The 15,424-nt window shown below is 43.0% G+C and overlaps 1 protein-coding gene across 4 annotated transcripts in view; it reads left to right on the forward strand.

Moving 5' to 3' along the window:
* Positions 1-15,424, forward strand: part of FAM13C (family with sequence similarity 13 member C) — a 753,858-nt gene that overhangs the window by 679,900 nt on the left and 58,534 nt on the right. For 3 of the 4 annotated variants that reach the window (XM_069240966.1, XM_069240964.1, XM_069240967.1), the window contains 2 exons: positions 3,732-3,928; positions 10,876-10,977. In XM_069240966.1, the coding sequence (XP_069097067.1) occupies positions 3,732-3,928; positions 10,876-10,977 (299 nt within the window). Of the gene's footprint in view, positions 1-3,728; positions 3,929-10,875; positions 10,978-15,424 lie in introns of all 4 variants that reach the window. The other variant, XM_069240965.1, reaches the window with a different exon arrangement.

Raw genomic sequence — 15,424 nt, forward strand, 5'->3', positions numbered from 1 at the left:
AATCAGTGGGGTAGGTTTTCAAGTCGAAGTTAGTCCTCTGGTCGTGAACCTTCAGGATTCCGTGGGTTCAGTCGGCTCGACGCCAAATTGTAATGATACCTCCGAGAGCATGAAGTTTCCAAGTAGGAGTTTTATTCAGTAGACAATAGAAGTACAAGGCTCATAACGGCACATATATTTCTCCTCCTTCCTCTCCGCTTCCAACTGTCAATCATGTTGGACTTTCCCAAAGAAGGAGTTTGGGACTAGGAATTGTCTCGCCACTTAGAGCCACACCACCTTTGCTTCTTATGCTCAGTAACATTGATTTTCTTCTTTCATCCTGATAGTCTTTGGCTGTGCCAATAAGCATTTGTTGTAGGATCTGGAGTAAAACTAGTGGTGGAGGCACCAAAAACAGCATTCTGTGCAGGGCTGGCTTTAGAGGGGTGCGACTGGTGCGGCCGCACTGGGCGTTGACCTGGAGGGGGCGTCAGCCTTTTCTAAAAGTTTACAAACTTTTAGAAAAGTTAAAAAATTGATGGAGCAAGAATTAGGACAGTTAGGATAGAGGCCAATGGGGCCACTTGATGGGTGCTGTTATAGTGCTGTTCGTTTAACTCTTTCTGATTTATTTTGATGTTTACAAACAACTGAAAACTCTTGTGGTAGCTAGGGGTGGGTGAAATTTGCCTAGTTTGCTTTTGCATAATTAGGCAACATTTTTGAGAAATTATGCAAAATGCAAATCTGTCATTTAGGGCTACATTTATAGAGAGGTGCCGAACTCAAGGGCGGTGGCTCTGTGTTTAGCAATAACTCACAATTTTAAAACACTTGCTGCAGAGATTCTTGTGCGTCCAGCTGTCAGGCAACAATGAAAATGTCAGGATACCTCTTGTGTTTAATGTTCCTGATAGATAAAGAGTTCGGAGTTTTGTCCAGTGTCAGTTTTGACTCGCCATAACATAGCACAGAAGGTTAATATACCTTCTGCAAACAACAGATCTGTATTTTATGTGGATAGCTCAGTGGATTAGTAAAGCTAGTCTTTATCAGCATGTTCAAACAAATTAAATATATGTGAACGAGAGTCTATGGAAAGATGAGGGGCAGCTTTGCCATGAGGTAGTGCAGGAATCCGGGAGGAGGTCCTGGGGGTGGTGCCAAACAAGATTGTCGTACAGGGCACCACCAGCGCCAAAGCCAGCCCTGATTCAGTGGGTGAATGATAGACATCTGCTGGCAACTAGAGTGGCATGGTTTTCAACCCTGTGCTTTTGGGGGCTACACTTTAAGACACTAGCAAATTGCTGTGTTTACAAACTTTTAGAAAAGTTGAAAAATCGATGGAGGAAGAATAAGGATCCAAAACAGAAGCTGAAAAAGATGAACTGGCATCAGTGGGCCAGAGTGACGCTTAGATGTGGCTCTGTGTGGTCATGGAGGTGGGACAGTTGAGACAGAGGCCAATGGGGCCACTTGATGGGTGTTGGTATAGTGCTATTAGTTTAACTCCTTCTGACTTATTTTGATGTTTACAAACGACTGAAAACCCTTGTGGCAGCTAGGGTTGGGTGAAATTTGCCTAGTTTGCTTTTGCATAATTAGACAACATTTTTGAGAAATTATGCAAAATGCTAATCTGTCTTTAACGACTATATTTCAGCTCAAAATGCATAACTGTATCAATTTTTGACACAGACGCATGTTCCGCCAAACAAATGATACTAAAAAACAAAAACTCCACTAACAAAGCCACTCAGTTGTTTCCTTTCATTTGCTGTACATTTCTTATTGCAAACGGCTCATTCGCAGTAAATGTTCACTGTGAAATGTGGTGAAATGTGGTCAAATGAGATAAATTTGAGAGTTTCACATAACAAATGTAACATGAAATTCCCAAAATCATGTGAATCACGACGGTGTAGTTTAAATTTCGCTCAGGCCTAGTGGTAGTCTGAGTGCCATGAATCAGATACATAAATTCAAAATGACATAACTAAAAGGAATCCCTCAACTATGTATACTGAAAGAATGGTAATAAAGCATTGGTGACAAGTATGTAGAATAAAGGTGTGGAAACCTTTTTAAGGTATCTGACCAACAGGCCTAAAGAATAAAGGACAATATAGGCCGGCGCCAAGAAGGAAGGGTACGGTTGAGGGGCCGTCAGAAGCCTCTTGGAACAAATACTTTTTTTTAGTGATCTAAATTTGACAAAGTCAGATTCAGTGTGTGGAGACAGAAGTAGAGAGCTCCACAGGGATGAGTTTTGCAAATGAAGACATTAGACATTAGGTGGGAAGATTAGAGATCAACAACATTGACAGATAATTCGGAATTGGTCTATTAAGACTTTGTGAATGAGGCACGAATTTGATATTTCCTTTCCTTTACGTAACAGGTAGCTAGTGGAAGGCCTTCGCCCCTAGTGAAGTTTGGTCATCTTTCAGGCTGAACAGGAGACCAGGATGAGAAAGGTGTTTCTGGACTATTTGGATTTTGAATATTTGTTTGTTAGGGAACCCAGTGTAGATGTTATTGTAATACCAAAGGTGAGAAAACTGTTGATAAGGAGCTGGTGAACGTTCCTCTTCCGCATTAGAGAGCTTTTTTCCCAAACATTTAAACACTTTCGTTAGGAAAAAAAGAAAATGCATATCAACCATTATATTGTTGCCTGGTTCACCTAGTCCTCCACAACTGTGTTCCAATACAGCTCTGAATGACAGAACCTCCGAGCAGCCAGCAACTCTAACTTAATACCTTTATACCTTAGATTAACCAATGAAGGAAGGCAGCAGTCCCAACTTTGTCACAGAGTGGGATAGGGTCAGTGAGAGTTTTGACCCCTCCCCACTCTGTGACAAGGTGTCACTGATTGACACTTGCCCTGGGCACTTCAGGGCGTATGCCCAGGTCACAGTCAATTGGTGACGCTCCCCCTCATCACCGAGTAGAAGGGCCTCGAGGCACCTTTGCTGAGCTGAGGAGGTCATGCCCATAGAAGAAAAAGAAGAAGAGGAGCTGTGACCTCTTCAGCCCAGCAAAGTTCAGCTCAGGCAGCCAGGAGTTTGCGCAAATCGTGCATGTCTCGCTCCTGGCTGCCTGATATGAACATGAACAGTGTCTGTCAGGCTGACTTCTGCTCAGCCTGACAGGCATTCTTTATGAGGGGCAAAAGGTGGTGGGGTGGCCCCTCTGCCCTAAAGGATGGGCCGCGGCTGCCTTTCGTCCCATTTAATCCTCAGCCCCCTTCCCCCACTACTTTCTTAAATTTTAAAAAAAAACTCCCCAGCCATACAATAGGCATTAGTCTTTCTTCTCTTTCAGTTTTCCTGCTAACTCTCCTGTCCTCCCTAAGCATTTTGTGCTACACTTCAACATGGAAGGGACGACAAGGAACAGAGGGGGCAAGCAGGACTGGGCTGAGGGAGACCTAGACTTGTTAGTGAACTTTACAGGTTAGTAATGAAGCCATTTTCAAACAAAAGACGATAAAGAGCAAATATTGAGTACATGATCCAGTGGTGAACCACCTTCTTTCCCATTTACCATGTATTTGTGATATATTACGTACCTGGAGTACCTCACCGGTCCAGGGGAGGGCAGCATACATAATCCTGGTGTTTTACAAGCCCCTAGAGTAGACACTGGACGCAAGGGAATGGCATTGTGGAATGATGAAAATATTAATATATGAGAATTTGCATCCATGTGAAACACTGAAACATGTCTTTTGCAAGCAGGAAGAAGAAGATTCAGATGACGATACTTCTCAAACATGCCCAGAGTTATCGTGTGGAATAGTATCTGAAATCAGAACTGACGAATATTTGTGTTGCTCAGAGGAAGAGAGTGAACCTATGTATATCTCCTCGATGGATGAGCAGAGAGCAGGCAAGCAGTCCGCCTTGTCCATGTCCAACCTGCATGAGGCCACGATGTAAGTCCCTCCCCTTGGAAGACACTTGTGTTGCTACCTATGAAAATTCAAAATGAAACTGAGCAGTATGTAAGTTTCCAGACCAGTGTTGTCAGTCAAATATATATTTAAAGATTTATCAAGTGCCAGCAAATAATCCTATCTGCATGCACCGTATGTCAGCAGTAGCGCACCTCCAAAAAACATGCCAAGGCTGCTGTCTTCTTATCAGCAGGATAATCAAAACAGATGCTGCACGCTATGGTGTTTCTGTTGCAATTTAGAGAGCTAATAATTTATTATCAGAAGAGGATGGATCAGAGCGGACACCTAAACAATAAATAAGCCTTCTTACCAGGGTGCCTGCTTGCCTGAAAGAAGTGCATATGTGGCAACTGCTTAATGTGCAAATGTGGCAACTGCTTAATGTGCAAATGTAAAGGGTTCTTGAGAGGTGGTACCAGCATTAATTGATGTAATCACTTGAAGCTTTGCTTAGAGAATGATTTACTCTTTTTGCGTGATAGTGTAAGGGAGTTCCCAGTGAAGATGTGAAGTGCTTCCTTTTAAGGGACAGCAATATAAACAAAATAAAAATGCATTACATACTGCTTGGGTATCACTTAAATCTATAATAATAATGTGGAAGCACATTTTTAATCTTACATTTTTGCGCATTTTACAGAAGTCTATCTTACACTGTGTGTAATGCGAGTTTAAAATAAAGGCTTACATTTTCACAGTGCTTTCCGTCACAGGCTGGGACTTTGTAGTGCTAAAAATACAGGCCACTATTCTCTACTGCACCAACCAAGATTTAGGGGGTCATTCTGACCCTGGCGGTAATTACCGCCATGGCGGAGGTCGGCGGTAGCACCGCCAACAGGCTGGCGGTGCACCGCTGGGCATTCTGACCGCGGCGGTTCAGCCGCGGCCAGAAACGGAAAGTCGGCCCCGCTGCCCTTGAGAATCCTCCATGGCGGCGGAGCGCGCTCCGCCGCCATGGGGATTCTGACACCCCCTACCGCCATCCGGTTCCTGGCGGTTCTCCCGCCAGGAACAGGATGGCGGTAGGGGGTGCCGCGGGGCCCCCGTAAGAGGGCCCCACGAAGAATTTCAGTGTCTGCTTTGCAGGCACTGAAATTCGCGACGGGTGCAACTGCACCCGTCGCACCTTCCCACTCCGCCGGCTCCATTCTGAGCCGGCGTCCTCGTGGGAAGGGTGTTTCCCGCTGGGCTGGCGGGCGGACTTTCGGCGGTCGCCCGCCGGCCCAGTGGGAAAGCCAGAATGACCGCCGCGGTCTTTTGACCGCGGAGCAGTCTTTCGGCGGGAACCGCTTGGCGGGCGGCGACCGCCGTCCGCCGCGGTCAGAATCACCCCCTTAATGTCTCTCCGGTTACACCACACCTCTGCAGCATATTACCTAATGAAGGTTTCATAGTGTAGTGAATTTGCCACTTTATTTCTCATTTAAGCTGTGCACTATTTTATATGTAGCTACCTGAAGGTGAAAAACCAAGGGAACTTAATTTTGTTTTTTTACCCACATCTTTGACCCCACCCTGCCCTCACTGACCCCGCCCCACTGCATGCAGCATCACGGTGCCCATATTTTTTTAAATGCTCTTCGACCACTGGGCTTACCCCCAACCTGTACACAATGCCAAAACACTTTTGTCAATTTAATGCGTGGACATTTTAGGAAGATGGATATCTAATGATACACCCTCACTCCAGGTGTGTCTAAGTGACATGGGCCATTGCTCACACTTAGAAAACGAAACTTAATAAGCCAGGAGATGTTGTCACAAACATAGAAAGACTGGGGCACTAGGTGAGTCCACTTCCTGAATATTGACACCTAATAACTGGTTTCCCTCACACCTATTACTGCTAAAATGAGGCTCAGACACCTAAACAATAAACAAGCCTTCTTACCAGTGTGCCTGCTTGCCTGAAAGAAGTGCAAATGTGGCAACTGCTTAATGTGCAAATGTAAAGGGTTCTTGAGAGGTGGTACCAGCTTTAATTGATGGAATCACTTGAAGCTTTGTTTAGAGAATGATTTACTCTTTTTGCGTGATAGTGTAAGGGAGTTCCCAGTGAAGTTGTGAAGTGCTTCCTTTTAAGGAACAGCAATATAAACAAAATAAAAATGCATTACATACAGCTTGGGTATCACTTAAATCTATAATAATTTGGAAGCACATTTTTAATCTTAAATTTTTGTGCATTTTACAGAAGTCTATCTTACACTGTGTGTAATGTGAGTTTAAAATAAAGGCTTACATTTTCACAGTGCTTTCCGTCACAGGCTGGGACTTTGTAGTACTAAAAATACAGGTCACTATTCTCTACTGCACCAACCAAGATTTAGGCCCTCATTCTAACCCCGGCGGTCTCAGACCGCCGGGGCCAGGGTCGGCGGGAGCACCGCCGACAGACCGGCGGTGCCCCGCAGGGCATTCTGACCGCGGCGGTTTGGCCGCGGTCAGAAAGGGTAAACCGGCGGTCTCCCGCCGGTTTACCGCCGGTTTACCGCTGCCCTTAGAATCCCCCATGGCGGCGCAGCTTGCTGCGCCGCCATGGGGGATTCTGACACCCCCTCCAGCCATCCTGTTCCTGGCGGTTCGCCCGCCAGGAACAGGATGGCGGTAGGGGGTGCCACGGGGCCCCTGGGGGCCCCTGCCGTGCCCATGCCAATGGCATGGGCACGGCAGGGGCCCCCGTAAGAGGGCCCCACAAAGTATTTCAGTGTCTGCCTAGCAGACACTGAAATACGCGACGGGTGCAACTGCACCTGTCGCACCTTCCCACTCCGCCGGCTCAATTCTGAGCCGGCATCTTAGTGAGAAGGTTGATTTGCCCTGGTCTGGCGGGCGGCCTTTTGGCGGCCGCCCGCCAGCCCAGGGCAAATCCCAAAATACCCTCAGCGGTCTTTCGACCGCGGAGCGGTATTTTGGTGGGGGAACTTCGGCGGCCGGCCTCCGCCGCCCGCCGAAGTTAGAATCACCCCCTTAATGTCTCTCCCGTTACACCAGACCTCTGCAGCATATTACCTAATTAAGGTTTCATAGTGTAGTGAATTTGCCACTTTATTTCTCATTTAAGTTGTGCACTATTTTATATGTAGCTACCTGAAGGTGAAAGACCAAGGGAACTTAATTTTGTTTTTTTACCTACATCTTTGACCCCACCTTGCCCTCATTGACGCCCGCCCCCACTGCATGCAGCATCACGGTGCCCATATTTTTTTAAATGCTCTTCGACAACTGGGCTTACCCCCAACCTGTACACAATGCAAAAACACTTTTGTCAATTTAATGCGTGGACATTTTAGGAAGATGGATATCTAATGATACACCCTCACTCCAGGTGTGTCTAAGTGACATGGGCCATTGCTCACACTTAGAAAACGAAACTTAATAAGCCAGGAGATGTTGTCACAAACATAGAAAGACTGGGGCACTAGGTGAGTCCACTTCCAGAATATTGACACCTAATAACTGGTTTCCCTCACACCTATTACTGCTAAAATGAGGCTCAGACACCTAAACAATAAACAAGCCTTCTTACCAGTGTGCCTGCTTGCCTGAAAGAAGTGCAAATGTGGCAACTGCTTAATGTGCAAATGTAAAGGGTTCTTGAGAGGTGGTACCAGCTTTAATTGATGGAATCACTTGATGCTTTGTTTAGAGAATGATTTACTCTTTTTGCGTGATAGTGTAAGGGAGTTCCCAGTGAAGTTGTGAAGTGCTTCCTTTTAAGGAACAGCAATATAAACAAAATAAAAATGCATTACATACAGCTTGGGTATCACTTAAATCTATAATAATTTGGAAGCACATTTTTAATCTTACATTTTTGCGCATTTTACAGAAGTCTATCTTACACTGTGTGTAATGTGAGTTTAAAATAAAGGCTTACATTTTCACAGTGCTTTCCGTCACAGGCTGGGACTTTGTAGTACTAAAAATACAGGTCACTATTCTCTACTGCACCAACCAAGATTTAATGTCTCTCCGGTTACACCCGACCTCTGCAGCATATTACCTAATTAAGGTTTCATAGTGTAGTGAATTTGCCACTTTATTTCTCATTTAAGCTGTGCACTATTTTATATGTAGCTACCTGAAGGTGAAAGACCAAAGGAACTTAGGCCCATATTTATACTTTTTGACGCAAAATTGCGCCAACGCAGTTTTGCGTCAAAAAAATTAGCGCCGGCTAACGCCATTCTGAAGCACCATGCGGGCGCCGTATTTATTGAATGACGTTAGCCGGCGTTAGCCGCCGGCGCTGTCTGGTGTGCGTTAAAAAAAACGACGTACACCAGGCAGTGCCGGCGTAGGGGGAAAATGGCGTATGGGCGTCCAGAAATGGTGCAAGTCAGGCTGAGGCAAAAAAATCGCCTCAACCCGATTTGCGCCATTTTTTTACGATGCCCATCCCCCATTGAAATGACTCCTGTCTTAGCAAAGACAGGAGTCATGCCCCCTTGCCCAATGGCCATGCCCAGGGGACTTCTGTCCCCTGGGCATGGTCATTGGGCATAGTGGCATGTAAGGGGGCACAAATCAGGCCCCCCTATGCCACAAAAAAAAAAAAATAATACCTTCCTGGACTTACCTTAATGTCCCTGGGGTGGGTCCCTCCAGCCTTGGGTGTCCTCCTGGGGTGGGCAAGGGTGGCAGGGGGTGTCCCTGGGGGCAGGGGAGGGCACCTCTGGGCTCATTCTGAGCCCACAGGTCCCTTAACGCCTGCCCTGACCCAGGCGCTAAAATCCGTCGCAAATGCGGGTTTTTTAGACCCGCCCACTCCCGGGCGTCATTTTTGCCCGGGAGTATAAATCCGACGCAATAGCATCGGAGTCATTTTTTAAGACGGGAACGCCTACCTTGCATATCATTAACGCAAGGAAGGTGTTCACGCAAAAAAATGACGCTAACTCCATGAACTTTGGCGCTAGACGCGTCTAACGCCAAAGTATAAATATGGAGTTAGTTTTGCGTCGAATTTGCGTCGAAAAAAACGACGCAAATTCGGCGCAAACGGAGTATAAATATGCCCCTTAATTTTGTTTTTTTACCCACATCTTTGACCCCACCCTGCCCTCATTGACCCCGCCCCCACTGCATGCAGCATCACGGTGCCCATATTTTTTTTAATGCTCTTCGACCACTGGGCTTACCCCCAACCTGTACACAATGCCAAAACACTTTTGTCAATTTAATGCGTGGACATTTTAGGAAGATGGATATCTTATGATACACTCTCACTCCAGGTGTGTCTAAGTGACATGGGCCATTGCTCACACTTAGAAAACGAAACTTAATAAGCCAGGAGATGTTGTCACAAACATAAAAAGACTGGGGCACTAGGTGAGTCCACTTCCAGAATATTGACACCTAATAACTGGTTCCCCTCACACCTATTACTGCTAAAATGAGGCTCAAATAAACCTGGAACTATCCAATAATAAACAAATGCAAGTGAATACAAACATGCTTAAAACCTGGTCAAGCATATGGAAGAGTCCTGCTATATCATTTACAACCTCTTAGATATGGTTGGGTGATATAGACCAGTACAAATTGTAAAACTTGACTAATGCAGCTTCAAGTACACATTATGATTGTTATGCGTATTTGCAATGGACACTATCACCCGCAAGGCTTCCTGGTGCTGAGTAGGTGTGTGTGCTTGCCCTGCCTGTGGTAGGTTGGTTAAATGAAAAGCCAGATCTTCTGCTTCTTACGAAATTCAAGAAGAGAAGAAGAGGCTGTGATGTGGAATGTGAGGCAATTCCACACTTTAGGAGAGATGTAAGAGAACACCAGTCTTCCTGATATGGTACTGTGTATGTGTAGGATGCGTGCCAGTAGGACTCCTGCGGACCAGAGGTGTATGGTTGGTTGGTGGAAGGAGTTGCAATTGTTTAGGTAGATGGTGATTGGATAAGCAACCTGTGTCCATGATCATAAAATAATAAAATACGTTTTGTCTTTATTTAAAGTTGAAACCTCATTAAAACATTTTTGAAGAACAGGAGAAGGCTATTAAATAGGAGAGCATAAGGGACATGTTTTGCAAAACTTGACAAAAACAGACATGTAAACGATAACTTCCCCAGAGTGTCCATAAGCAAACCATCTGCCGTCAAGTAGCAAACAACAATTAATTGTTTGTCTTGTGTTAGCAATAATTACTAAGCTCAAAAAAGGACATTAAAAACACGTGACAGTCACACCAGTTAACAATGCTATTTCTAAGAAAGGCATTTTTACATCATGTGCTACATTTTAGGTCATGCACTCTTCCTGCTTATTCGACCATATTTGGTTATTTTTCACATTTATAATATGTTGAATAAAATGAGAAAGCACTTTGTTACAGTCACCATTTGCAAATTACAAACCAGAGGGAAAAGTAGAACATTGGATTCATTCAATGGACATAGTATTTTAGTGCCTCTAGCAGACAACAGGAATGTGAAAGTCACTGGGTGCAAGATTTAGGGGCTTATTTAGAGTATGGCAAGTGTAGGACATCCACAGAATATTGGCCACTGTCCCGTCCGCTCAATTTAGAGTGCATGCATTGAAATACACTGTAAACAGGGCTGAGAGGACAGCTGCCAGTTTTGACAAGTGTCCCATATTCGCCAGATTACTAAATAAACCCTTCGTTCTCCTTGATCAGAATTTAAACATTTACGGGGATACCAGGATTTGGTTAGCCATTGATTGTAAGGTATAATGTAGATTGGAACAAACAATGTATGTGCCAGCTCTTTTACACTGCTGTACCTCATTTCTCTTGTATACAGGCTCATAACTTTAAAATAATAATCAGGGGACAGGCATCCTCACCTGGAATTGCAGCTTACACTTGTATCTAATGCAAAATTGAGAAACATTTTACTTTTGCGTAATATTTTTAGCACCTTTAATTATATTTATTACAGGCCTGAGCTACTCGATCAGCTAAGAGACGCTCGAGCTGATAAGAAAAGGCTTCGGAAAGTTTTAAGGGAATATGAAGATCACTTTTTAAGACAAACTGGAAGGTAAACATCACTGTAAAATGTGTATGATCCGTACATTGTTCTAATGATGCGTTATCTTAATACCATGTGTACTGTCCTAAAAAAAATATAAAACTCTTTGAGCCTGGTTCATAAAGGTTACCTTTCGCTTTTGAGTACTTTGCAATTTTGAATAAGATTACTACTGTTAGCTTATTTACAAAATCCAAGTGTAAATTACTACTAAAAAAACTGTACTAAGTCCAGCACCAGCAGGGCCAACCACTGGCACTTTACTACCCTCCATAAAAAATAATGGAGATAGGGAATTAAAATAAAACCGCATAGGAAATCATGTTAAATACAATTATTTTAGAAATCACTCTTAATATATGCATACAAATATTTCATATCATTATTTAAGTACAAAATATTTTATTAACCTATTTTGAATTTAATTTAAACTATCAGTTTTATTAAAAATAAGCAGATTATTTGTCATTAATTCTATACATCACTTATAATAATTATGAATTCATATTTAAACAGCTATTATATCTTTAGGTGGGATTTTTTAAATCCAAAATTAAGAAAAATAATTTGAATTTAATACATTTCCATTTATTAATGTTTTAATTCAAAATTAAGTGAATGGTGCAGATTTGTTTTTACATTTTGTTTTACATTTAAAATTAATCAAATGAATTTATATTCATATTTAACATAAAAATATTTTTAATACTGATTTTCGATTTAAATAAAATGTTCATATTTTTTCCTTTATTTTATAATGCTGAGAGCTACACTCTTACGGCAAAGTCTTCCTGTGGCAAAGGCTTCCTCTCTCACTTTTGTGCCTCTTCTGCTTTCCCCTGAGTGTTGCCTCTCATTCTTATCTTGTGCACCACCACCTTCTTGCTCCCTCCCGCACTTTCCTCACTCTGCTGCCTGGCATCTGTCACTTCTTACTTCTCCTGTATCTTTCGTTATTCCACCCACACATCCATCTTGTTCCTTTTTCCACTCCTCCCTCTTTCTCCTGTTTGTCACACATTGCTTTTCGGGCCTTCCTCTAGCTCTTTGCTGCTTGTCCCTAATGGCACAAAAACGAAAGCCAGTCTAGACTCGAGGCTTCCCTTCATTTCAAGGACATAGAAACAAACAAATTAGCAAAATCAAAAGGTCCCTTGTCGCTCAACCTTAATTTCACCGTGGAAAAAAACACAACACTCTCCATGGTTTAGACATTGAACTCTGACCTATTGTTTTTGCAAATGCTTGTAAAGCTTTCTTGACCTTATTAGGCCAAGTACACTTGGACTTGAAGGCCTTTTACTTCTTGATCTCTCTTAAGCCTTTGTGACAGGCGGGACAGCGATAGTGCGTGGGTGGGTGGGCAGGGCTTACTGCTTAGTCTCTTTCATTGTGCTCCATTTCTTGTGTGGATCCTTGAACTTCGAGAAGTTGTTTTTAAAAATGTAATCTCTTTCCTTCGATAAAACATTATACAACTACATGAGCACCTTTTGAAAGGTCTATAATTTTTTTTTATAATGGACAAACAACTCATTTATTTTGTTTTCTTTCCCGTGATCTGAGCACACCTTGATAGTCAAGATTTATTTATTTTTATTTATTTATGGCATTTGTAAAATGCACTGCCACTAAAATGGTGTCCTGGCACTGTAACATAAGCCTAAGCTGATAATAGTAACTAGAGAGATGCTAAAAAAAGAAGACCCTATTTCAGGAAGTCACGTTTTCAAGCCCTTTCTGAAAGGCATAAGGTCAACCAGGAGATGAAGGGAAATAGGTAATTGAATCCATAGCTGGGCTGTTTGGATAAAAAGGGCACACCCACCATATCTTACTTTCCTGAATCTAGCAATATGGACCAGATGAAGAAGAGCGAAGACATCTCCCCAGATAATATCTCCTGATCCTTTTTTTTCAGGGGGACTGGACCATGACCTTGGAGGATCTTAAAAATGATACAGAGAGATTCAAAGACAATCCTCTGCCTCAGTGAGAGCCAATGGGAACCAGTGCTTTTGAGGCTGAAGCACGTTGAAGTCTGTTTAGAGCTAAATTGGCAGCTAAACCCCTTGATCTCTGGAAAGCCTATTTACCACAAATTCAGGGACACCAAGCAGGAGGGTATTGCAATAGCCCTACCTGCTTAGAATGACACTGCGAACCACCAGCCCTCAAGCCGAATAAGGTAACAACAGAAGAATCTTCTGGAGGGTCCTAAGTAATGAAAAACGGGTGCCAGCAACTTTATTCACATGGCATTCCAGGTTAAGTTTATTGTCAAACATGACCCCCAGATTATGAACAGAAGCAGATAGATAACTCCATCAGTAGGTAGTGGCCAAAGTTTGGTGGGGGAGCAGGGCTGGAGACTTGTTTGCAGAGCAAACCATTAAATTTAAGAGAGTTGGAATTCAACCAGCCAATTATAATATTCATATAATCATGAAAATCATTCAGTACTGGCTGCCTTCAAGTGAGGAAATAAGCTGGGTGTCATCTTCATAGTTAATTAAGCCAACATTGTGAGATTTAATCACAGTGATCAGGGATATATATATATATATATGTTTATATAGATATACAGATATATATCTCAAATATACATGCGGATCCAATCTAATACCAAGCCGCAGACTCCGATAGAGGCCAGTCTGTTTGAAAACATGTCATGATTGACCGTGTTGAATGCAGCAGAAAGATCTAACAGGATCAGAACTGCTGACTGACCCTCATGAACCCATATTCTGAGTTCTTCCATAGCTGTAATTAAGGCTGATTCAGTCCCATGTCCTGGGCAAAAACCAAATTGTTCTTCTGCTAGTAGGTTATGATCTTCCACATACTAGGACAGCGTTTTACCAACAAAGCCCTCCAGATCTGAACTGGATACACCAAAAGGGAGATAGGTCTATAGCTACTAAGAGCTCTTTTATCAAGTGTCGGTTTCTATAGAGTAGGTGTGAATAAGGCCTTCTACTATGCCAAGGGCGCTGTGCCTGTTTGTAGCTATTAGCAGCATATTGGTGGGAATAACTCATCTGCCAATGCTTTCCAGCACTTATGAGGTAAAGGTTCCAGGGGTTAGCCGGAGGAAGTAGCTATGGCGATGGCTCTAAAACAATCCTCTGTTAAGGATTCAAATTGCTCCAATTTAATCCCATGATTCTCAGGTACAGAAGGGACCACATCAAGAAACCATTATATTCCTGCCAGCTTCCCGGTCTTCTGCAACTAAGCTAGAATGCCTAGATTGATGAGAGTCCTTAATGCCCTCCAAGTTTGTGTCCAAGATTGTGTTAATCTTGTTCTGAAAAAACTCTGCAAAATTATCTGAGAGGATTTATGACAGTATAATTTCCTGATTAACAAGTTCTGGGTTTGACACCTCTCTCAGAATGTCCAAAGCTTTTTTTTTGCATTGTTAGGCACAGCCACGATAGTATTAGCATAATACTCTCCTTTCACTCTGGCAATTTCCTTCTTATGATCACACAAGGAATCCTTGTGAGGGAAGCAAGATGACTGACTTCTGAAGATTTTCTAAGGTATTCCTGCCAATCAGATCCGTTTCTTTTTCACAATATTACAACAGTGGGGCAAATCGGATAGCTTCTTTCTGATTTTGAATATTCATGACAATTCTCAAGCAGGCTAACAGTCCTATAACTGCATGTGCATCAAGTAGCTACGTTTTCGGGGTTTTCAAAAACTGTTTGTGAAAAAATTCACCTTACCTGGAAAATGCAATGCATAAAGCCGAGCCCTGCATGTCTTTCAACTTTGGTGAATTTTCCTTCTGCTGGTTTTGAGATTTTGCACAGAAAGTTCCTTATTGTAGTTTTCCTTAAAACATTCAGATTGTTTTGTGGTCCGCCCTATACCTTTTTTATTTATTTCTCAGCAACCAAAATTTTCAGCGAGAAATGCTGTGCTTTGCCACAGTACAGCGGAACTCAAGACATTGGCAGGTTGCAGTGGTGACATTGACATGCTGACGGGTTGGGTGGGCGATGGATGTTGAACAATAGCATGACAATACACATATTGATCATATATATGTACATACTCCCTGAAATTACCCACCAGGGGTCTTAGTAAATCTAGAGGTGGAGAAATAATAGAGATTACACATTTTTGAGGTCGATCGCTGTGTTTTCACGTCAATTCCCACATGTTTTTATTTAGTCTTTCATTTTGAGTTTTCAGGCTTGTAACTTCTATTAACTGTCTTTTTGGAACATACAGGCCATTCTTATAAGGCATTGTTAGACCCGATTTCCTGGGCACCAGGCACTCAGCAGCTACCCTGCTACAATTGCATCAACTGGCGTGTCCCCCTGTGGTGTCCCGGGGCCTCAGTATTAGCATAATACTCTCCTTTCACTCTGGCAATTTCCTTCTTATGATCACACAAGGAATCCTTGTGAGGGAAGCAAGATGACTGACTTCTGAA

Source organism: Pleurodeles waltl, chromosome 6 (genome assembly GCF_031143425.1).
Source record: "Pleurodeles waltl isolate 20211129_DDA chromosome 6, aPleWal1.hap1.20221129, whole genome shotgun sequence".
Classification (NCBI taxonomy): domain Eukaryota; kingdom Metazoa; phylum Chordata; class Amphibia; order Caudata; family Salamandridae; genus Pleurodeles; species Pleurodeles waltl.